At 38.1% G+C, this 23137-nt stretch overlaps 1 protein-coding gene across 2 annotated transcripts in view; it reads right to left on the reverse strand.

Moving 5' to 3' along the window:
• Window positions 1-622: 622 nt before the first annotated feature.
• The window catches only part of LOC104559777 (macrophage mannose receptor 1-like), a 32438-nt gene continuing 9923 nt past the window's right edge, over window positions 623-23137 (reverse strand). The window contains exons 11-30 of one of the 2 annotated variants that reach the window (XM_061996180.1): window positions 22625-22773; window positions 22008-22207; window positions 21509-21630; window positions 20638-20725; window positions 19809-19953; window positions 19333-19368; window positions 19075-19244; window positions 18324-18391; window positions 16542-16642; window positions 15093-15235; window positions 13269-13383; window positions 12053-12201; window positions 10441-10543; window positions 9439-9671; window positions 7731-7896; window positions 6099-6251; window positions 5645-5761; window positions 4264-4431; window positions 2523-2564; window positions 623-2087 (exon numbers count right to left, since the gene is read on the reverse strand). In XM_061996180.1, the coding sequence (XP_061852164.1) occupies window positions 1843-2087; window positions 2523-2564; window positions 4264-4431; window positions 5645-5761; window positions 6099-6251; window positions 7731-7896; window positions 9439-9671; window positions 10441-10543; window positions 12053-12201; window positions 13269-13383; window positions 15093-15235; window positions 16542-16642; window positions 18324-18391; window positions 19075-19244; window positions 19333-19368; window positions 19809-19953; window positions 20638-20725; window positions 21509-21630; window positions 22008-22207; window positions 22625-22773 (2713 nt within the window). In that variant the 3' untranslated portion in view covers window positions 623-1842. The remainder of the gene's footprint in view (window positions 2088-2522; window positions 2565-4263; window positions 4432-5644; window positions 5762-6098; window positions 6252-7730; window positions 7897-9438; window positions 9672-10440; window positions 10544-12052; window positions 12202-13268; window positions 13384-15092; window positions 15236-16541; window positions 16643-18323; window positions 18392-19074; window positions 19245-19332; window positions 19369-19808; window positions 19954-20637; window positions 20726-21508; window positions 21631-22007; window positions 22208-22624; window positions 22774-23137) is intronic. The other variant, XM_061996181.1, reaches the window with a different exon arrangement.

Genomic DNA, 23137 nt, shown 5'->3' on the forward strand with positions numbered 1-23137 from the left:
AAAGAAAGAGCAAGCGACTGAAGTTTCCACATCTTGTTTATTTGGAGAGGCATTTTATAAATGCTATGACTGTGTGTAAGCCCAAATACAGAACCTATGTGGAAGCTAGACAAATCGACAAACTGTGGTCCCCTAAACCTCTATTTACAGCAGCTTAGCCCTGAAAGTACCAAGGCCTGGTAAAAAGCTGTCTTTTGGCACTAAATTACCCCCACATCTGTTTCTAGGTATGCATCCAAGCATTTTGATGAGCATCTATTTCATATCTCCAAATAAGTAGTGTCCTTAAACTAGGTGCAAAAGATGGAGACATGACAGGAGCCATCAAATATACATGGATATGTCTCAAACACCTGGAGCAGTGCAGCAGCTAAGCAGCCTTGAATTATAACAGTTTCATTAGATGTTTATTAGGGTAAGCTTTCAAATGTCTGGGATAAAGAAGCAATGAGACACATGTTTTCACAGGACAGTAAAGACAGGTCGTTACTCACCTTCAAGAGCATGGTAGGCTAGCAAAAGAGGATGCTCATTGGTTTACAGAAACTTAAGAATCCCATCCCTCCCTTCCTGTTATTTTCACTTTTATGATAAATACTTCTGTTTAAGGAGACACACAAGCTTTTTACTTAGAACCAGCCTTTTAATGCCCATTTAGTGAACTAACATAGGATAAAAAGGTATTCCCATGTATTTCATACACGTGCAAATCATTTTAATTTAAACACAAGTAAAACCTTTCAAAAGATTAAGACATCAAAAAATTTACCAAATTAAATAAAGACCTTCTCTAGACTAAGAGACTTGAGTCACTGAATATACCAGTAGACCAGTATGACATGCAATGCTATTGGCTCTGTCGTGATGGGAATCTGGAGTGATACACAAAGAATTAAACCAGACAAAACAGAGTCCAAACAGGGGCCAATTTGGTTGGAAATTAGAAAATATTTTCTAATGGTAAGTTCCATTAGGATTTGAAAAACTGACCTAAAAAGCTGTCAAATCTTTGCTGGTATTGGAGATTCCAAGCAAAATTTTACATCACTTTTTCACATATGAATTGTGTATGATCCATCCTGTCTATTCCCCTCCTATTGCAGGATCCCTCGAGATCCCTATTCTGTTATTTAAATGATCAAGTATTTCTATTCACAATACATTCCAATGTCTTACTTAACTCTCTTAATTTGATCTTTCAAGGCTTATGTTACAGAATTAGCAGAACAAAAGCAATTTACACTTTCTATCAGTCATATACAGAGGATGAAAATGTGTTAATTCAGATATTGTGGGCAACATGAAGAGTTTCTGTGGATGCCTCAGTAGAAAAATGAAGCACTGGATCATCCTGCCTGGCTGAGGCAAACAGCTGGTCCTGCTTGGAGAAGTGAGCTCTCAGTCCCATCCAACCTGTGCAATTCTGTCAGGCTGTGCTGGAGATCGAGGTGGCATTTTCAGGATACCTACAGAGCTGGATATACTTTTTTGGAATGTGATAAGGAGCAGATTGTGACAGTTGTCTGTGGTGAGCATGGTACTTCATATACCTAAAGGTGATGCTGGACCCATGCAGAGACTGGAACTGCCTGGGTGTTCACTTACATAACGTAGCTCTGTGCACAACAGTTCTCCCAGGCACTACAGCTGGTGAGCAGATTTCTGCACCTACCTTGCAAGATTGCTTGCTCATGCTATTGCAGAAAGCAAGAGACATCCCGTGCAAAATGAACTAGAATTTCCATGGGAGAATATTGCTTTGCCTTAAGAATTCCTGTATTCCAGCACTTCGATTCCTTTCAGGCCCAAGATTATGTTGCTTATTAAACTATTTCCTGCTTATTAAACTGTTGCCTGCTCATTTTGTTCAATATTGGTCACAAGACAATTTGATTCGTGAGTTCCAGGGTCAGCATCACCGCAGTATATGGCACTGTTAAAACTGGATGTAGTTGCTTGTCGATCACGTCTCTTTTTGTAGAAGAAATAGAGTGTAAGGCCAGTCCCTGCTATGAGTAGGAAGATCAGTATAACAATCATCCCACCTATACTGTTTGCAGATGAGGCAGCAGCTTCACTTTTTGGTACTGTGAGAGACAAAACAGCACAATTACTACTAATGGCCAGAGATTGCTATTGCATACAACAAATATCTCCCTAAGTAAACCAGTTGAGTGAACTGCATAATTACTGGACAATCATGACAGCAGTTGAAACAGATGAGTGTTCTGCATGGACATTGAAAAAGTGGTTCAACCACTTCTATGTTTCCTTTATAAGGAATATTATGTTGAACTACAGTATAACATTCATAAAGCAAAAAAAAAAAAAAGGATGAGTAAAACATCCAGTCTGGGGGAAGAGCTCTCCTTTTAAACAGATTGAAAATCAAGTCACTTGTGGTTATTCAATGGGTATGTAAATGAAAATTTTCTGTAGACAACTTTAATTGTAAATAATCAATCCTTAAAAAAAAAACCCTCAAAAATTCTGTTGAATGGGCTTATAAGAAGCCAACTTACCTTTATTCACAAATGAATCATGAGTTGGTTCAGCTTCAATAACTTTAAAATAAAAGTACACACGTTACACACAGTCTGCAAGCAACTACTTAAACATTAAATAAACACTGCAATACATACTTTTTACTTGGTATTCCTCTCAAGTTTTAAATAATCATAGAATAACATATTGATTTGGATTCAACTCCACTGCCATAGGAAGGGAAACCCAGGTTTCTCAAATTGCTCAAAGTCCCACTCAACATGAACACCTGTGGGGATGAAGTATCCACAGCTCCTCTGGGCAGCTTGTTCCAGAGCCTCAGCATCCCCACAGTGAAGAACTTTTTTATATAGCTAATCTAAATCTACCTTTTTTCAGTTTAAAGCCATTATTCCTTGTCCTATCACTGCATTCCCTAATAAAAAGTCCCTCATCTTTTCCATAAGCCTCCTTTAAGTACAGCCTGCTACAAGGTTTCTTTGGAGCCTTCTTTTCTCCAAGTTCAACAATCCCAACTCCCTTAGTCTGTTTTTGTAGAAGAGATGCCCAGTCCTCCTGATCATCTTTGTGGCCCTCCCCTGCATCCACTTGAGAAAAAAAATACAGGAAAACATTTAAATTGACAATTCAGTCTGAAACCATCAAATATTCTTGTTAAAAAGACTGCTTAAAGAAACCCCAACATTGTAAGACTTCACCCTGAAGAATGCAATTTTTTATACTCCAAAAGTGAAAAGCACTTTTGTACTTATCAACATTTAAGCTGGATTTTTAGGCAACTTTTCCTCTCTCCATTGCTTGGGGAGTATGAATTAGTTAATTGCTTGCAGGACTGGTTGGCTGGGCCCTACAAAGCTCATGGATGACTCCGCTGCCAACTTACCAACATGTGGAGATCCACAGGCAGGAGATTCAATTGGTTCCACCTTGCATCTGTCATATTTGTACAGTGCTCTGTTTGCCAATGACAAATCTGACCTGTTTCATACTGTCTCCCGATTGATGCATGCAGACACAGCTAATCTATGTGCACAGGGTGACTCTCATGGATATGTGTGCAGATTTACATCCTTTCACTGCATGCAATGCTGCTGTGAATGCACAGGGGACTCACTCCAGTCTATGACACATTCACATGGGTCGACATTCAAAGAAACCACAGGGCTATAAGTAACAATTAAAATTAAATATGCTATATTGTTTGGTTGTCTTGATGTGTCTCCTTGTGCCTGTGTGAGCAGAGAAATTAATTGGGCTCCAATCACCTCATGCATTGTTTGGTCATCCAACAGATCCCAGAACACTTTACTGATACCAGCTCCCACAGCAGCACCTACTTTCTTTATGCAGGAGCTCAGTGACTTTGCACTGCTGCTTCTCAGCTTAAATACCAGAAGAGTGTCTGCCTTTTTTCTCAGCACTAGTTTAGTCAACTACTCATCACCTACTGCCCTTGTACTCTAACCAAGACTATGAATTTTCTTCACATTCTCTATAGGTGATACATTCTCCCCCAACCTAGGGTACAGCAAATCCAATATATCAATGTTTTTAAACTGAGAAGAGGAAAGAGTGACTCAGCTTCCCTCACAACATTCTTTTCTTGAAGGCCTTCACTTGAGTTACTCTTGGCTTTGATGCAGATACATATACATCAGCATCAATCCATAAAGTGCATCCAGTGCATAAACAGTTTGATGTGAGGTTTGTTAATCACTACTTCTGAAACAATCCAGCAAACAGAAATTCAGAACTTACCTTTGGGGGTTTTGCAAATAAAATTCTGGTCAGCAGAGCAGTAATAGTTCCTCCAGGTTCCACTGGAGACATCCATGTCAACACAATGCTCATCAAAAATTACTGTAGGCTCTCCTTTCTCCCAGTTGACAAATTCTAATGCACTTCTGTCTGTCCATATCCACTCCCCTGAAATTAAAAGTATTACCCAGTAAGTGAATGAAGTGGGCATAATTTCTTCTACCACACACAACAACACAGAGAAACACAGAGCACCTGTGTGAGCAACACTGCAGTTCAAAGACCCAGACTGATCAAGAGATTTTGTTTAAGTGTGCATTCAAGATCAATCAGTATCTGCTTTCCTAGAGCTGAATTAATCAATTATCTTTAAAGACTGCATCAGTTACCTTTAATAATAACTCCCTGCTCACCTCTGGCTGAGACCCATCAAGTAGGAATAACTGCTATCTCTACTCCCTCAGGGAATGCTTTTGTGGCATCATACACTGATATAACTCACATCTGCCTCAACGTCACCTCCTCTGTCACTCTGCAACTGCACTGTCCTTTTGCCTCTGCTTGCACTGTATACAGCAGTGTGTCACTGTAGTGGGCCAGGCCAGGAACAAATCATTGCTTTTGTCCTGTTAGTTTTCAGGTGGAACAGAAGAACCTGGCCCACCATGCAACAAGACACCTGTTATTTCTGGTGGTGACAGATAGGGACTTGGACAGCCAGGGCCAAGGTCACTCACTGCAATCCAGTCTAGACTCACTCTTCTGAGATGTGCTCTTAAAGTCTGATGTGAAAAAGCAGGCTTCAGAATTACAATGATATAGAAAACAGGATCAAATTCAGGGTTAAAAACAATAATAATAATAAAAAAAAAGAGCTGAAGTTTTTTTGGATTAAAATTAAAAGTTTCATTAAAAAAAATATTAAATATATCTGAAATTTAGACTAAGAAACATCAGTAGGCTGCTCGTATGAGCTGCTATTTATTGTGTCATTTGAAAAAAGAATCATTTTAAGATGCCTCAGCTTTTAATTACAAGATAACATTTTTCTTATAGACTAACACTGGTTAAATGTCAAGCAATTTGAGTCTAAGAAAGCTACAGGAAATGTTTTAATCATCTACAGTAGTGATAAGCTGTAACTTTTTACAGACTGAGATATACTCTAACAGTAGAGATACAAAAAGGATAAAACTCTTGGTGGTTTATCTTGTAAGTATTTTAGCAGAAAAATCTATTAAACATTTAACAGATAATTTCTGCTTGATTATTCATTTAATATTTAGTATATTAGTATGAGTATTCAGAATGTTGATGTTATTTAGCGTCGTCTCTATTTAGTATTTATTTTGTATCTCAGTATGCATTGTGAAATAATTACCATCAAGATTTTTGAACAATCCTATCCAAAACTTTCTGAAGTCACTTGCAAGTGGAGACAAATAAAGTAAGAGAAAGTTCATTTCTGTTGAATCTTCTATGGAAACCAGAGAAGCACCTAAAAACACGAATTTTTATACATGAAGTTTTATACATAATTGCAGCAATATTTACCATTAGAAGTTAATTATCTCAGTAAACAATTGCATTTTATGACATGATTTTTCATATAGTAGAAAAGTTTAACAATATATTAGCTGTACTTTATAACTGACATACAGACATACAACTGCCTATTACCTTGTTTCTATATTTAAAAAACAGTGTTCCTACACGACCTGATCTAGGTGAACCTGCTTCTGCAGAGGGGTTGGACTAGATGATCTCTAAAGATCCCTTCCAACCCCTACCACTCTATGATGCTATGAAATATCCTAACCAAAAAATGCACTTACCCATTTGAATACAGGCCATGGAAGCATCAGGCCAACTTTCCTCAGTAGTGGTGTGAACATAGTAGCAATGACCACGGAAGGGAATCCAAGATCTTCCACGCTTTGGCTCAGGACACTTTCCAGGAAGCTGTGGTGGTTCACTAGGGATTAACTCTATTAAGACACACAAGTTTCAGTGGGATCTTAAAAGTCAAGGGGAACTTATTCCTGCACCACACCTACCAATTTGACAGTCATTCCAGAAAAAAAGGAATATCCCATAGACTTAACTATAAAAGACTGAACTAAACACAGTAACCTAGTAATAAACTATACTGTTTGGAGATGGGTTCCTCAGTCTGCTAAAGAAGGTTTGCACCAGTCTAACTGTGATTGTCTTCAACAAGGCAATTTTTGCTTCAAACTTGTGAAGCACTATGAAGAATAAGTCATTATTGTCCTCTTGTAGCAAGGTCAGTCAGAGAAGCTGTCTATATCTGCCCTTGTACATCCTTACTAAACTATGTAAAAGTAGAATTAGTAGCCTATTAAAACACATGATTAAAGCTAAAGCAGAGCTTAAATTAATATAAAATTTGCTGTGAAGTATGGTGCAGAGATCCTAAATTCCATATATCATTTAAAATGTGTGTGAAAATTAGGTGCAATGTTTGAGCTCTAATCTCAGCAGAAGCTTTTCAGGATCTTATATTTTAGCAAATATAAATTAATTGATTTGGCTGCTACAATGACAGAAGTTTCTTATCTCCCAATATTACAAAAGATACTACTAAATATAAAAATACACCATTAACATGTTTATAGTTAGGTAAAGATTCATAAATTCTGCAGTGCTTTACAAACATGGATGTAGAAAAGAACTGTTGCACGTGGCAAAAATATTGTCATTGTCTTTATGATGTGCATGTGTTGACACCTGTGAAATTAAATGCCTGGAAAGCATTCAGGACAGACTGGATCTGGGAGTTTTTCCTTAATAAAAACAGTAGTTTATTAAGGTGCATACATCATCTATCACAATGTTTGCATATGTGAAAAAACCTGTTCAAGTGCAGCCATTAATTTAAATTCCAGTATCTCAAGCAATGCTGGGGAAATGATTATTTAATTAATTATCTGATGAATTTAAATTCCAGCATCCTCACTACAAGAAAGACATTGAGGTGCTGGAGTATGACAAGAGATGGGCAACAAAGCTGGTGAAGGGTCTGGAGCACAAGTCTTAAGAGCAGCAGCTGAGGGAGCTGAGGATGCTTAGCCTGGAGAAGGCTGAGAGGAGATATGATCACTCTCTACAACTATCTGAAAGGGAGTGATAGAGAGATAGGGGTCAGTCTCTCCTGTCCAGTAATGAATGATAGGACACGAGAAAATGGGTTCAAGTTGCTCCAAAGGAGGTTTAAAATGGACATTAGGAAGAACTTTTTTACCAAGAAGGTTGTTAAGCATCGGAATGGGCTGCCCAGGGAGGTGGTGGAGTCACCATCCCTAGAAATATTCAAAAAATGCATAAATGAGGTGCTGAGGGACATGGTTCAGTTTAGTGATGGGCTTGGCAGTGTTTGGACTTGATGATCTTAAAGATCTTTTCCAACCATAATGATTCTACAAAATCATATTCTTCCCACTCACCATCGGATTGTTTACAGAGAGATAAAAATGTTTCATTGCAAAATCCTGTCTTCCAAAAACCATCCAAATCTATATAGACACAGGCTGTGTTCTTATTTGGTTCTCCACTGCCCCAGTTATGATACCTGCTCCTCCTTCTGTCTGACCATACGTAATGGCCGGTAGTCTGAAAGCAGACGACAATAAAGATTATGTCACACAAAATAATTAGACAGAAAGAACATTAATATTGCACTTGAAGCTATGTAAAAATTAGGAAAAACCAGAACCATGATTTCTCACATAAAATGAATTTGTCTTCTGTTGTGAATATGTAACAGTCTGTTCCAGATTTCCACTCTCCGCAGCACTCAAGGCAGTGATCCTACAGCTGTTCATTCAGTATGCAACATTACTCAATTCACACTATCCCTCTCATGTACTAAATGTGCAAAGAGCCTTCGGTAACAAATGTGAATGTGCAGTTGAAGAGTTTATCAAAGGAACCCACACAGATCATATAAAGATTGCAGAGAAGCTCTTGTTAGCATTTCCCTAACACAGGCTTCTCTATATATTTAGTGAGCAAGTAGAAAAAGCAAAAGTTCCACTGGGAAGAGGAACAGTGGTGACATTTTTTTATGGGGTATACAACCACAGAGCTCTGTTGCTCATGCTAACAGGGCTTGTGATAGGTTCCTACTTATTGCAAGGACTAGTTACTAGATACGAGTTGAACATGGGTTTTTTTCAGTGGATTTCACCATTATTTGCAGAGGATGATCAACATTAGTCACATCAATGTCTCCTGTCACCCTGTCCTGCACAGCCTAGTTCCTTCTTCCTGTGTTCTTTGGAGACAGTCTCTGAGCCAATTCTTCATGCCAGTTCCTTTACTGTCTTTTTTACTTTGAAGTCTTTGCTTATATTTCATCCCAGATTCCTGTCTCATCCTGGTTTCCCAGTACCTGCACTCACTGAGGTCAAGTTCTAGTTCCTCTCATCTCAACACCTGTGCCCTCTCACCCCTGTGTCCCACCAAGCTGCAGATGTACATCTCTTCTTAATTTCCTGTTCCGTAGATATCCAACTACATCATCTTTTATCCTGTTCTTTTTTACATGCCTCTAGTAGATGCTTCCCTTTTCAGATCTTTACTCTCATTGTTGGCAATCTTTCACAAGGCACTGGCTTAAGCTTCAAAAACCAGCCTACGGTGTCTCCAGTACCTGAGACCTGCTCCTGCATCTACACCACACCTTGCATTTCCTCTGTTGCCCAGTGCAAGCTCCTATAGTGCTAAGATGTGAATTAAAACAAAACTTAAAATAACCTCACAAAGAGTGAGCTATTTTTAACTGAAGTGTTTTTCTGCAGAAATGGCAACACCCCCCAACATGAGCATGTGGGTGACTGTGGCATGGGAAGTAGAAACTCCATAGCCACTTTTACCACTGAAACCACTGTCTACTGCAGCTACATCCTTGCTGGCCTTTGAAGTGCAGACTGTGGCAGTTATCATTTACATTATGGCCAAGCATTTAGTTGTGTGAAACTCCTGAAGTGAAGTCAGATACCTCCAGGTTTTGATGCCTGCTGATGGATCTGACCACTGGCATTCACATGACTGCAAACAGGACCCAAAGCACTGGATCCTGTCAACCTCTGAGCAAGAAATGTGCTGTCCTAGGGTGGCAGTATGATTGTCACAAGCACTTCATGGACTCACTGTGTTGCTGTGAAGACCAATCCATACAGGCTCCCCATGCTTTACTATTTGTAACCACAGGTATGATTCAGCATAAGGATCCAAAACACTGGCAAGATCTGCAGACTGGTCTCTGCAGTTCTTCTCTGCTTCTTCCCAGGTCATTTTGTAGTTGATGACTGCATAGCGATCCTCACCATAACTGTTAAAGCCAAACGTTGGAACTGTAAGTTGGGAATTTTGCAGTTTGGGGTCTGTAAAAAGCAAGCAAAAGCCAAAAGTTAAATGCTTTATATTGCTAGAGTAGTCAAGTAACTAAGAGAAGCTGAAATAACAAATTAAGACACATCCCAACTGTCACTGCAGCAATGATCATGTGTCAAAATGTCCTGTGACAAAAATTTCTGATTCTTATCAGCACGACCTTTTAGCATAAATATTGGTATCACCTCCAGAAACAAGCCTTGTAGGCTCTAGATCTTCCCAAAGCATATCATTAACGATGTAGGGCATTAAAGGGAACAATTCCTCCACTTCTTTGTTGTATTTCTGACAAGGAACAGGGTAAGGTAAGTACACACCATGAACAAGCAGAGGAACTGCTGATTCTGAAATTACCCAAGTATGACTGCACAGGACATGAAGCAGAAGAGTTTTTCAAATTAAAGACATTGCAGTGCTTTCAAGTATAATAGTACAATTTCAGTTTTGAAGAATTTACCCATATAAAGACAAAGTCCTGTTCTCACACTCCCATGTGATCACAAGACATAGTAAAATGCACCACGTTCCACAGATTTACTCTTTTTGTTTGTTTACTGGCTTAGTCTTTAAAATAGGAAGGTTACAAATTTTCTCAAATAAAAAGTGTGCTCATTTTGTTAAAATGGTGCATAGCACATATGATACTGACAGATTAACTTCAGTTAAAATAGGGGTGAATATGGGAAAGCCAATTCCAACACCAGCTTGACATAACCACAAGGAATCAACTGTACTAGTAAGTGGTGAAGGAAAACTCACCGGATTTTTTCTGGCATATGTAGCTTTTGCTTGTTTTACATTCATCATCTTTCCATTTCCCTGCCTTTTCAGTAGGATTCTTTATCATAAAGACACAGTCATCCTACAGGGGATATGAGTTAACAAGAAAAAGGTTTGAATAGGTAGGAAACAATTCTATTCCTGAGTATACAGATTCACCTATCACAAGCAGGCACATACAAACGAATAATATGAAAGCCATATGTATGAACTCATACAAGCAATAGTCAGGAGCAGCAATATGACAAGCATTTACAACTCAGCCCTAGGAAAGTTTGCACTTGACTGATGGAGGGAGTTACAAAGCACAGCACAGAGGCAAGAAGAAATGTCTGAGATTCTCTGTGTGTGTATAATCTCTGTGTATCCATGTGTGCAGATAGACATGTGTGTGCTAAGTCTGACCCACAGAACATTTGAGTACTGTTGCTCTTTTTCCTGAAGGTTATGGGGAAACTCTCCTCAACACTGAAGCTTTCCTGGAGAGCTGAAATCCTCTTCCTGTCCCAACTCACACTAGGAAACAAAGTTGTCACAACAATACAGTAATGATCAGAAACAACCTTTTGTGGGGAACATCTCCCAAACCATTCCCACTGCAATTTGGGCTCTTTTCCTTCCTCCTTTTCTTCTAAGAGCATGAGAAGCTGCTGCTTTAGCAGCAGGAGACAGCAACTCTCCTTGCTTCATATCAACCTGACCTCATGATGCCTCCAAACCCCCTCAGGGGCACTAGCCCAGGTCTTGGCTGCAAGTGAGGGAAATTGTATATAGAGCAACTTGTGCAGGGAAAATGGGCATAGCCTTCTACAGAGAGTGTATATGTGTGAAATGGGCAAGTCCTGGAGAGCCCAAACCTCAGCTCTAGCCTGGATGGCAGCAGAGGTTGGACCTCACAAACCTTTTCCCGTATAACTCAACTCAGTTTTGTAATGAAAAAAGGAGGAACACAGTAAAGCTGGCACAGGAGTACTATCAAGCCACATTCTACATTAGCCATTTTACAGTTACTGAATAACATTGTTTCATCTTGCAATTAAACACAAAATGGTATAGCAATAATGAAAGTTTCAAAGCATGCAGAAGAGATCTTTCAGAAAGAAGATTAGAGGGAGAAGGTAAAAATGAGAAAAGAAGACCCAAGCTCCTTCTTTTGATGATATCATTCAATTCATTTGTCTTAATAAACTCAGCTCCAAGAAATGTAAATATCTACAGTTATCTGAGTATTTACATCAAGTCTAAAGAACAGTCACTGTATCCCAAATATATACAGTTACTGCTATGCTATTGTTTCTCTGAATCTCCTGATTAATTGTGGTAAAGTAGGGAAAATTACTCACTTGTCTGAGTTCTGCAAAATTCTTCCAAACCCATTTCTGAATTCATAGAGAATCATGACAAAACACAGAAGTGGAAAAAAAAGATGTGAAGGTAGATCTCCCACGTGATTATTCTGCTTTTAAAATCAACCAGATTACTAAAAATCTTCAGAAAGTCAACTTCACAGGAAATAAAATTGTAGCTACATACATTTTACCCCTCTACCAAAGTTACAATGTTTAAGTGATAAACAGATACTAATGTTTACCTTACTGTAATAACTTCGGGAACCTTTTGCCCAGTTTGTATAGGAAACTGGGCTTCCATCTGTCCACAAGTATGTGTGCTCCTGATTTATATCATTCAGTCCAATCCAAGCATCTGTTACAGCATTTTTTAAAAGAGACATGAGGAAAGCTGAAGGAAAAAAGAAAAGGAGGGAAACTGAATATATCTTTCCCCAACAGTGCCTGGAACCAGGGTGACGAGGTTTGGTTTTCTCTAATAGTCTCATGATAAAAATAAAAGTAATAGATAGTTATCTGATGATAAAGTCAGAAAAAGTATTTACAAACTCAAAGATGGGCAATTTTTGTTAGCTGAGGAAGAGGGGAAAAGTTTTTAATGATATTTACAGAAATCAACATGAGCACACTAAACCTTGGCACATGGAAACCGAGTCTTTAGATTACGAACACCTTTTACTTCTTTGGCAACTTCTTCGTTAACCAGACTTAATAACTTCATTTCTTATTAGGCAGAACACAATCAAAACTACTTAATACAGTATGTATGTATTAAGATCTCTTTGGAAGGCCAGATGATCTTTCCTGCCTAGACTGACTTTCCACTAAAAGAGTATCTTTGCTATAGAAAAAAGTGTAAAGCACAAGCGCCTATGGAGGGAGCTACAAGATGATCCTTGTGCAGCCCTAGGGACCTAAGACACTATGTTTCCTAAGCAAACATGAGGCCTCACTAAAACAACTGTAATATTTTGAGCAACAAGACCAGTAGGTTGAGGTCCAGCAGAGGAAGGGGAATAGGGGGGGATTTGGGATTTCAGCATTGAGGCCTTCTGCAGGCTGAGGATACGTTCTGCACTGACATGCATTAGCAGCTGAGTGCACAGAGGTTTGTTTTGGATGTTACTCCCTAGGTGTGCTATCTTTGCATGTACACTTGTAAAAATTAAAACATGGACATTTTGTTATGTGACAAGTCCCTAACATAAAATCTTAATGTTTAGACACTGCTAATCCCTTTGTACCTCCCATATTAATCTCAAAGCTATGATTTTTCATCTTAATCAAGACAATAAAACCTGTGCAAGCATTTTGCTGAGAATGTAGTTTCTTATTCAACATAAGTGTACATCAGCATGGCATAACTAGTAGCATATATTGCAGAAGCTATGTCTCTTAATCTGTTTATCAGAAATTACTTGTTGTCTCATACAGTATCAAAATATTGGTACTTTATACCTTGTGTTTCCTTTTTTGATATAGTAGCCAGGTTTCCTCCAAAACTAATACACTCGTTCCGTGCAGCATGCCATGTCAAGGTGTCATTTTCATTAAGGCCAAATATTTTGAAACACTGAAAAAGAAAAGTGAGTGAAATCTATAATCACTGAATCACAAAATCACAGAATCTTAAGGGTTGGACCTCAAGAAATCATCTAGTTCAACCCCTCTGCCAGAGCAGGACCACTTAGACTAGGTCACACAGGAACACATCCAGGTGGGTTTTGAACGTCTACAGAGGAGGAGACTCAACAACCCACCTGGGTAACCCCTTCCAGTGCTCCCTCACCTGAACAGTGAAGAAATTCTTCCTTGTATTTCTTTGGAACCTCTTATGTACCAGATTATACCCATTGACACTTGTCCTATCATTATATAACTGAATGACATTTTAATTTCTAGTGAAAATATCTCTGTAACAATTGATAAGCTTGATACTTTAAGCAAAAAGGGAGATTAGCTGATTTAACACTCCTTTCTGGCTTTTTTTAGGTCCTTATGCAAGAGAAGATCTATACTAGGAAAGTAGTATAGTTCACAGTATTCTAGCATACACTTAAAAGAGGGAATATGTCAGTCTAATGATTTTAGTAGAAATTATGTTAAAGCTTCTGAGCATACTTCTGAGGTGTGACTTTGTCAGAAGAATGCTTTAAAAGATCTCAGAAAACAAACAAGGAGAAGAATTGTTATCAACTTTGTACATCTCAGCTTCTGCTGCCTGTCTGTAAATCAGGTTGGTTCTCACAGGATAGTCACAGAGAGAGTATTATTCTGATATCATTAAGAAAACCATGAATTTACTGTTTCTTGTAATATGATCTATGAGATTTAACCAAGATTTGTCAGAGTCAAGCAAGTTAAATCTGCTAATTAAAGCATGCAACTGAAAAGTTAATCAGGCAATTGAGGGAAAATAAAAAAGGGAAAAGCTCCATGACAACCAGAAGTGATGTGTAAACACTTGGAGAGGAGTCAAGGACAGAGCTGTTGGAAGCTCCTCTTCCAGAGGAGAGACACTGCATCTTGAGAGCACATCAAGAAAGAAAACAATGAGCCTGTGACTCCTTTCCCTGGGACTGAGAGAGAAGGAAAGAGGAGACAGCAAGCCAGTGGTTCTCAAAGGAGCTCTATCCTACTGAAATAATAGTTTGGTTTAGCAAGCAGGAAGACAGAAGAAGCTTGACAAATCAATGTAATCAAGGATTATCCTCATTGCTAGGTGTATTCTCAACAGTGCTCGCTGTTGTTTTATAGCTTTTATAGATTCATTGATGACAATCTATGGATTTTGAATACATACAATGTCTTATGAACTTCTGACTTTTGGGAAGGCTAGGAGTGATCTTACATAATGAAGTGTAGTGAAGCTTATAGCTGGATTATTTGAAAACATTAACAAGTGTTTAGTTATAGAAAAAAAAGCTGGTAAATTTTCTCAAGGGAAGGTATCTTAAGAGCCAGTGCAGAGTAGACAAAGGACAAACATGTATCAGGGCAACCTGTGATGGCCAGATACAGCATGGTAAATGAGTTCCACACAAGGAAAGTTGTTCAGACATCCTTGATGACACAAAACACTCTCATGATCTCCCTCATAACTGCTGTGATCCCATTAAAGGATGATTTCTATTTCAAGAATTGTATTTTTAGAGTCTTTAAATACACACAATCCAAATTTTGTGATAACTGAAAACCCTGCTACAAATGAAAAGCCACTTCAAAGATGGTGTTTATTCTACTCTTTTTTTGAATAAGCTATACAGACATTTTATACTGCACCTTGTTATCCACGAGGAGCCAGTCTTGTGGACACCCACCCTTTGGTGGTGGTGAAGTGGGAACAAGGGTTGGGCGAACAGTATTGTTAAGCCTTTCACAGATGAATAACTCAACGCTGCCACAGTTGAGATCATTCCATGTACCTGAAAGAAAATGAGAATGAAAGAAAATGAGAATAAAAGAAAAATAGAATACAACTGAGATAGGATAAAATGTGTCCTTTCCTAAAACATAACTATCATAGAACTGATTACAGTATTTACATTTTGCCACCCCAGAAATCACTAATTTTTATGTATGTTCCTTATAAACATTCAGTTTTTCAGTGAAGTTCAAACTAAGAGTTTTTTCTTAGAATCATAGAATGGTTGAAAAGGACCTTTATAGATCATCTAGTCCAACTCCCCTTGCAGAAGCAGGTTCATCTAGATCAGGTCTCATAGGAACATGTATTGTAAAACCATAGCATTCCTAAAGAGGGGTTAGTTCAAGTGCTTAATTCATCTGCCTATAACTTATAAGATCTCTAGGATCACTCTGTTTATATAAGGTACTCAGTCCTTATTAATGTACTACCCTTCCTACAGTCTTACAGTCTTTTGGGTATCTTTTCTCTCTATGAAAGTGGGATGTAAAAATATAACATTACTGTCATTATCCCAATTGTACAGATAGGGAGTAAAAAAGTGGCAATCATTACATTGACTGTAGATGGTTACAAGACAATTATCTACAGCAGAGCTAATCACGCTTCATGTTTAATAGATCTATTGTTATTACAATTCAGGGAAGTTAAGGACATAATTAATCTTATCTTAAAGAAGATCTCTAAAACAGGACAAAATACTTATTCCCCCAAACAGTTCACTTTCTGTCATTGACTTCTAATAGAGCCTGGCAAGGTTATCTCAGCTCTGGATTTTCAGACTATAAATCTTTGAATGTAGAAGACATGAATTGCTCCAAAGAAGACCAAGGGCTTGGCTAGTGCAAGCACAATTACTTTCAACTCTCTGCATTAAATGATATTTGTATTTCTTTTAATTAAAATAGCACTGTTTAGTAAGAGTCAAACTATGCCCAAGACCGGGATTTTTAGGAACTGCACAAATGATAACAAACAGCTGATATTCTCAAGAGATTGTCATAAAATGGACAGAGGCTAGAGGAGAGCAATACCAACTCTATCTGCAGATGGTCTGATGCTTAACCGACACATTGAAACTCTCTGACAAAGCTAGGAACTGAATTGCAGATGTAATCCAATGTCTTAGCTACATAGAACTGATATTTTTTTAAGTGCATAAAAGAAAGAAGAGAGTATGATTTATTTCACTATGCTTTTTAAACACTGTCAAACATCAGCCTGAGCAGTATTATAACTCACCCAGCCTTACATGTGCAGCCCTACGCAACACTGTGCAGAGTGAATGTTGTTGCAGCACCCACCTGTTTGGGTATACATCACCACGCAGTTTTCATCATTATTGGCAAAATTGGGTTCATTTGGAGCCCAGGCAACATAGTTTACTTCAGTTCCATCCATCCACCTGAAGGAAATAATTTGGGAGAATAATCATTCTTAGTTCAATGAGTTAATGTTTATTTGTAAAGGATGTATTAAAGCTTTGTATTTTAAGCTGCTGAGTTTACAAACACATGTTGCTCTCTGGTAAAAGAAAATAAAGACTTTCCACTTGTAATTAGCAATAATTATTGTTATACTGACTATCTACTCTGTTGACCTAGACCAGATCTCAACTAATCATCTGGTTGCCTCAGCCTTTCTTGGTCTTTGAGCCTTGATAGCTTGCAGGAAACACACTAGTATAGCACTAGACCTGCCTTTCTTCACAGAAGCAGAAACCTGAGCCTATATAATAATTTCCTGAGTCTGAAATCAATAATCTTGTTGTATAAGAGAGAGACTTGAACCACATGCCAGAGACCAGTTAGAACCATTTCTTCAACAAAGGAAATCTTTAACATCATACAGCTATTGCTTTCAGTGGTGCAGCTGTGAACCACCTTGTTTGGTGATCTACAAATTCATTCTCAAAAAGTAACCAAGAAAAAAAGTGAAAGATCCTCATGTACTGAAAGGAGTGAAGTCAAGTGAGGAATGTGCCAAGACTGAGAGCCTCCAGACAACATCAGCACCAGTTGTAATTAAGTGATTTTCCAGTTTTGGAGACTAAGCAACTGTATGTCTATTTTTGCAAGTAAAACACAAATAAGGAATTCAACAGGATGCCTAATGCTTCAACTTGCAAATCTCCCGGGCCAAATAGGAAAAAAACCCAGTACATAACAAACCAGGAGAAATAATATAAAGACAAATAGCGACACCATCATCCAGCAGCAGGGAGGACAAAACCAGTGAGGGAGCAAGGGACAATTGGACAAATGACAGCGTTTTCAGAGCAGTGGATGTGATATAGACATCAAGAGTTCCAAGAGATAAGAATATCCAGTCTCTGTGGCTTGTGGCCAAGAAAGACATTTTGAGGCAACAGAAGAAAGATGGAAATGAAGAGGCTGAGACCCATCTGACCAAGCTTCAAATCCTGGGAGAGGGCACTAGAAAAAGTGGTGGCAGGAATGGAATGGGAGTAGAAGAGAGTACCAGAGGAGAAATGTGTCTGTAAGTCATCTAAGGCTTCATGGAATGCTTAGGACTTTGCCAGAACATTTTGTTTCAAAGACATTTCAAAGACATTTCAAAGACAATGACTCCATGTAATCTGGAGGTGTTCCATCCTAGGCTCTGACAATGAAACTATCTGGGAATTACCTTCCAAGCTCTCCTGTAGTGATACTTTGCCTCTAAAAGCACTGTGATGCATCTAATTGCAAGTTTTGAGGGTTCTTTTCTTTGATTATTTGAATATTCAACAATGTCTGCAAGTACCATGTGGAACACCCTTGAGATCTCCAACCAATTTTTTCTTTCATCTAATAAGAAAAAGGGGATGACACCACACTGACTGTAAGTGGACATTTCAGCTTCACAATATGAAAGTAGAGAACCAAAGAAAGGGAAATAGATAGTGAAAATATTATGGGAGAAGAGGTCTCCTGAGAAGCAGAGTCTTATTTTAAAGCTCTATGTCAGTACATGGCTGTAGAAGGTTGTGGCACTCATTGAGCTTTGAGAGTTTCTTACAGCTGTCTGTAACATGCAAAATATTCACGTTATAACTCTGACACATTTAATTTGTTTTTACTTACCGGAATGTCTTGTCAAGGCTTACACTTAATCCAATATAAAAGCTATTTCCCAAGTCTTTATAGAAAGCCTAAAACACACACACACAAAAGATTTTTAATGAACTGTAAGAAAACAGATTTCAAATAAAATAAGCAAGCTCTCAACATATACTTTAGCTTCAGTTTTACAGCTACACAGTATGCAATGTGCAGGGAGTTGCTGGGGTTATGTTCCTGTACTGTAAACTCCAAAATCTTCCTCCAATATATAGAATTTTCTTTTGCAAAATGGTATGAACAAAGAAAATGGGGCAAAATGCTGTGTTAAGAAGACAAGAATGACCTGTGAAGCAGGCTGTAAAACAAAGCAATATTTTTTAGAGTTTTAGGAAAGCATGGTAAGAGTTTATCAAAAGGTTACAAGTAAACACAAGGATTTAGTACTTCATCATGAGGAGGAAAGAATGGAGTCATATTTGATTTTAATAGTATGAAACTATTTCCAAAAGAGGACGTCATCATCAGGTAAAAACATGAAATCTGAAAGTTGCAACCTTGTTTAGTTCTTGAAAAGAAGGAGAGGATTCGTCTACATGTAGCAATTGATCATAATAATGATTACTGCAAAACTCCAAAGCAGATAAACCCATGAAAGGTTACACTGGTATTTTTTTTCTAGTGGGCATCACTTTTTAATATTTCGCAAGACAGCTGAAAAAGGTGCCTCAGTGGAGGACAGAACAGTGTGGTTCTGAAGTAAAACTTTTCTTACATATTTCCAAAGGAAAGTTTTTTCACTTTCATTCTCGATGACAGCAAGATCACCACCGTTCTTCTTGCAAAAGTCTCTGGCTTTTTCCATAGGCATTGGTTCCTTGCTGAAGAAATACTCATTGTGATTATGTATTATCCAATCACCTTCACTAACAGTATATTGATAATCTGCAAGACAGAAGGTTAAGCAGTCTGTAATAGAAATTAACATCATTATATGTTAACTTTTCTCTGTTACTGGAAGTACAAGACTTACTGAATGTGGAAGTAGGCTCTGGTTTCAGTGATGCTCCTGCAATGTAAATCAATATTTGAGTATATTACATTTCTCAGACACACCCCTACTAAATATATTTATGCAGTTGTTAATATTTTAATTACGAGTAATAACTCTAATCTTAATGGTTACTTAGTAAGCTAATTTTTGTCACAGAATTTCTTAGAACATCTGGAAAAAAAGGCATTAACACTCATCAAAATTCCATATTAGAGCTGATCACAGGCTTACAGAAACTATACCCAATTTTAGGCTGCTGTATTTCACTTCCTCAAAATGCTGCATATACATCCCAAACTCACACAGGTATCTAAAGGATGAATTAACAGTTTCCAACTGTTTCTATTTAAATTATAATGCAGTAAGTGTTTAATTGGCTCTAATACACACAGACAGTGTTCTTATGGATGTTCTTATCTGCTCCTAAAGTTGCTTAAGGACGAAAGTTATCTTACCTTTTTTTATTTGGCAAACATAGTCCTGCATATAGTCACAGAATAAATCATTCCAGTTCATATTACCATAGCCATTAAACACACCACATTTTTCATTTCCATCATAGTTGTTCGGCTCTCCATTTGCCCATTTCTCAAAATTTACCTAAAGTGGAAACACAGCTTTGTTACTATTTTGCTTTTAAAGTGACACATTGTGCTATAGTGTCCTGTTAAAGGAGAGTGTACTTCATTGATCTTCTTGGTGCATCTTGCACTTTGGTGTCAGACATTATGAAGAAAAGGACACAATCCTTGCATAGAATAATTAGTCTGCATAGTTATAAGCCCTGTTAGTAAACCAAGAAGTTCTTTCCCTCTTTGTTGTCAGATTAGATGAAGTTCTCCTGTCAAGCTCTAGAAAGAAGTATCTAAGTACTGTCCTCTGATCCTTGGGTTGATTATCCTGCTCTGATTTTTCAACTTGAGACAATCCATCAGGGCTGCCATATGGTCATGGGCCTTGCAGATCTCAATCTACTTAAGATGGTAAGAGCAACAAAGCCCAGCTTGAGTAGACATACAAAATTATTTCTACCAGTCAATTGCAAATGGGAACACAGAGATTAGTATAACCAGATTTGCTTAGATGGAGAGAGATATTCTATCACCTTTGGTGTTATTCCATTACTCTAATTGTTATATATCAAGAACTATGAAGTATCAAAAGATTAAAAACTAATTCCTAAAGGTATATTGTGTAGTAAAGACTTAAGCAGCTTGTATCAGTGGAGTTATTAGAGCCAAGATATACATAGAAAAAAGTTGGAACAATAGATTGTTTACTCACTGGGGAGCCATCACTCCATACAAATCCTCTGTCAGAGTCCAAAGCACTTAAACCCATCCAGTAAGAGAAGTGAAAATAGTCTCTCTTTCTGAATGATTACGAATACAGATAATCAGACACAGCAGGAAATAGAAGAGAATGTTTATCATTCATGGTTCTATCATGGTTCTAATTGGTATTCTCAGCATTTTATCAGCATATTCTCAGTATATTCTCAGCTCAAAGTGTAATTTCAGACAGTCATATGAAGTATTCATTCAACTGCCTTGTGCCTAAAGACATCCTGGCACTGCATGTGGCAGGAAGTAATGAAACACAGAGGAAAGATCACATTTGTCATGAGTCCACAAATACAGAGTTAAACGAAAATACATGTTAAGGTCTTGATGCCAACAAGTAGCTTAGGGATCTAACTTCAGATCTGTCTGTATTCACAGGCTTGAGTTAAATGTTTCTATAAGCACATCAGGCTTTCCTTAGTCTCCTAATTTTCCCCCTTAACTAAGGAAGGAAAGCAAGCAGTGGAAACTATCCTTTCAAGAATATTTCCTCTAATGATCAACTACAAATGAGCTAAAAAAGATCAGTTTTATCTCTTTGAACCAAACTCAGTCAAAACCAATTTTGATGATCCTTCTTTCACTTTCCTTTATGTTCAGGTTACTTCAATGCACAGTATCACCTTTCTAGACACCTGCCAAGAAACACTTTTGCTCACCTCTTTCTACCCATTTCCTCCTGCCACTTTACAAGGACATACGTGATCTTTGCAAAGCAGAAACTGATCATCAGAAACCCATAGTATTTTTCACAAAGGTCATTTTTTTTTAAAGGTGGAGGGGAGTCCACAATGGACTGTGCAGATACTTACAAGTTAGCTATTAGGTTTTGTTCTTCTTCACTGTGGACACTTGCCAGATCTCCTCCGATGGCTCTGCAAAAATCTCTTGCACCAAACCACGTTTGCATTTTCTCCCTTCCTCCCTGAAAAATCTATAAAACGTGGACAATTACATACTGTGCTGGGTTTTAAGGAAATTTAGAAACAGAATTCTAGGTATCTAACTTTCTTCTCATTTCCTGGTCTCTAATTTTAGCACTCACTAATTGTGCTACCATAAGACTGAGGGCATCTATCGAACTTATTATTGCAACTTCACTTTTCCTGTCATCTTGGAGTACCTGTGACTCCAAACTTTGATTCAACCTACATACAGCACTTCCCAGCCACGCTGCCTGGAGATAGCTGAAGACGTGTTACACACAGACTAGCTATCAGTTAGGCAGGGTTAAATCCAACTTCCATGCATACACAAAACATATTGTCATTTGGAAAGGCAAGCACTTGCATTCAGAACTTCAACACGTACTTTGAAGCAGGAGCTGCTCTGAGAAACCGATTGCCATCCCTCTGGGCACAATGAGAGAGGGATCACCATCGGAGGAGGAGGAGGGGTCACTCCTTCCACAAGCTGCTTGCAGAGGAACATATTTGTCTCTTCACAGTTCAAAATATCCCATAATCCAGCTGAAGTTCCTGTTATCATGGCCACACAGCCTGACTCCCTTCCTTCATGAAACATAAAATTTTTAAACCTTATTGATAAATGGCTGCTTTTTCTCAAAGCACACACTTAAGTGTAACCTGTCCCCATTCTGTTTGAATATCAATAGCTCACAGTAGCTCACATACATTTCAAATCACAAAGAGAAGTTTTATCATAGTCCTTTTACTTTATACTATGAATGACTTATGAAACCCATCAAACAACAAAGAGTGAATGATACCAACAGATACATACAGTCCCAGGTGGTCTACTGGAAAGGGTTACTACTACCCCTAATTTAATCCCTTTAGCACAAACAGAAAGTTGCACTGCTCTTTCTGCCAGAAGGCTTTCTGCCAGAACACATGCCAGAAGACTTTCTAATCCACTTTTTGTCTTAGGTCTCCAGAGTGAGATCTCAGTGGCCCCATGACACGTACCAGGCATTCCTGTGTTCCAGTGAGTAAAGGTGATCGTATCCCCGTTGGCCCACCTGAATGTCCCCTGCTCCTCCACATCTGAGAGACCAATCCAGAAATACTTTGCTGGATTGAATCCAATTACAGAAGTCAAAAAAGCTTGTTCATATCTGTTAAAAATAAGTATGTGTCACATTTTTGTCATGGCTTGTTCATTTCTTCAACCAGTTCATTGTAGTAAACCTGGTAAAGTTGATATGATTTGTTAATATGTGGGAAATTATAAGTATGGGTTGAGGCAAGGGTAATGATCTTACTTTTATGGTTCTAATTGTCATATAAATAAATATTTGGTTTATATTTTGGTAATGTAAATAATGTCTAGAATTTAGAGTGACTCCATTTTCTCTTTGTGCTGCACAATAAACAACATGAGCCAAACAATACCTGTGTTAACACATATACATTATTCTGTTTAAATAAGTGCTGCAGTATTTCACTGAGCTTCACAGTAAGGTCTACATCTTTCAATCT

The sequence above is a fragment of the Colius striatus genome, chromosome 5 (assembly GCF_028858725.1).
Source record: "Colius striatus isolate bColStr4 chromosome 5, bColStr4.1.hap1, whole genome shotgun sequence".
NCBI classification, from domain to species: Eukaryota; Metazoa; Chordata; class Aves; order Coliiformes; family Coliidae; genus Colius; species Colius striatus.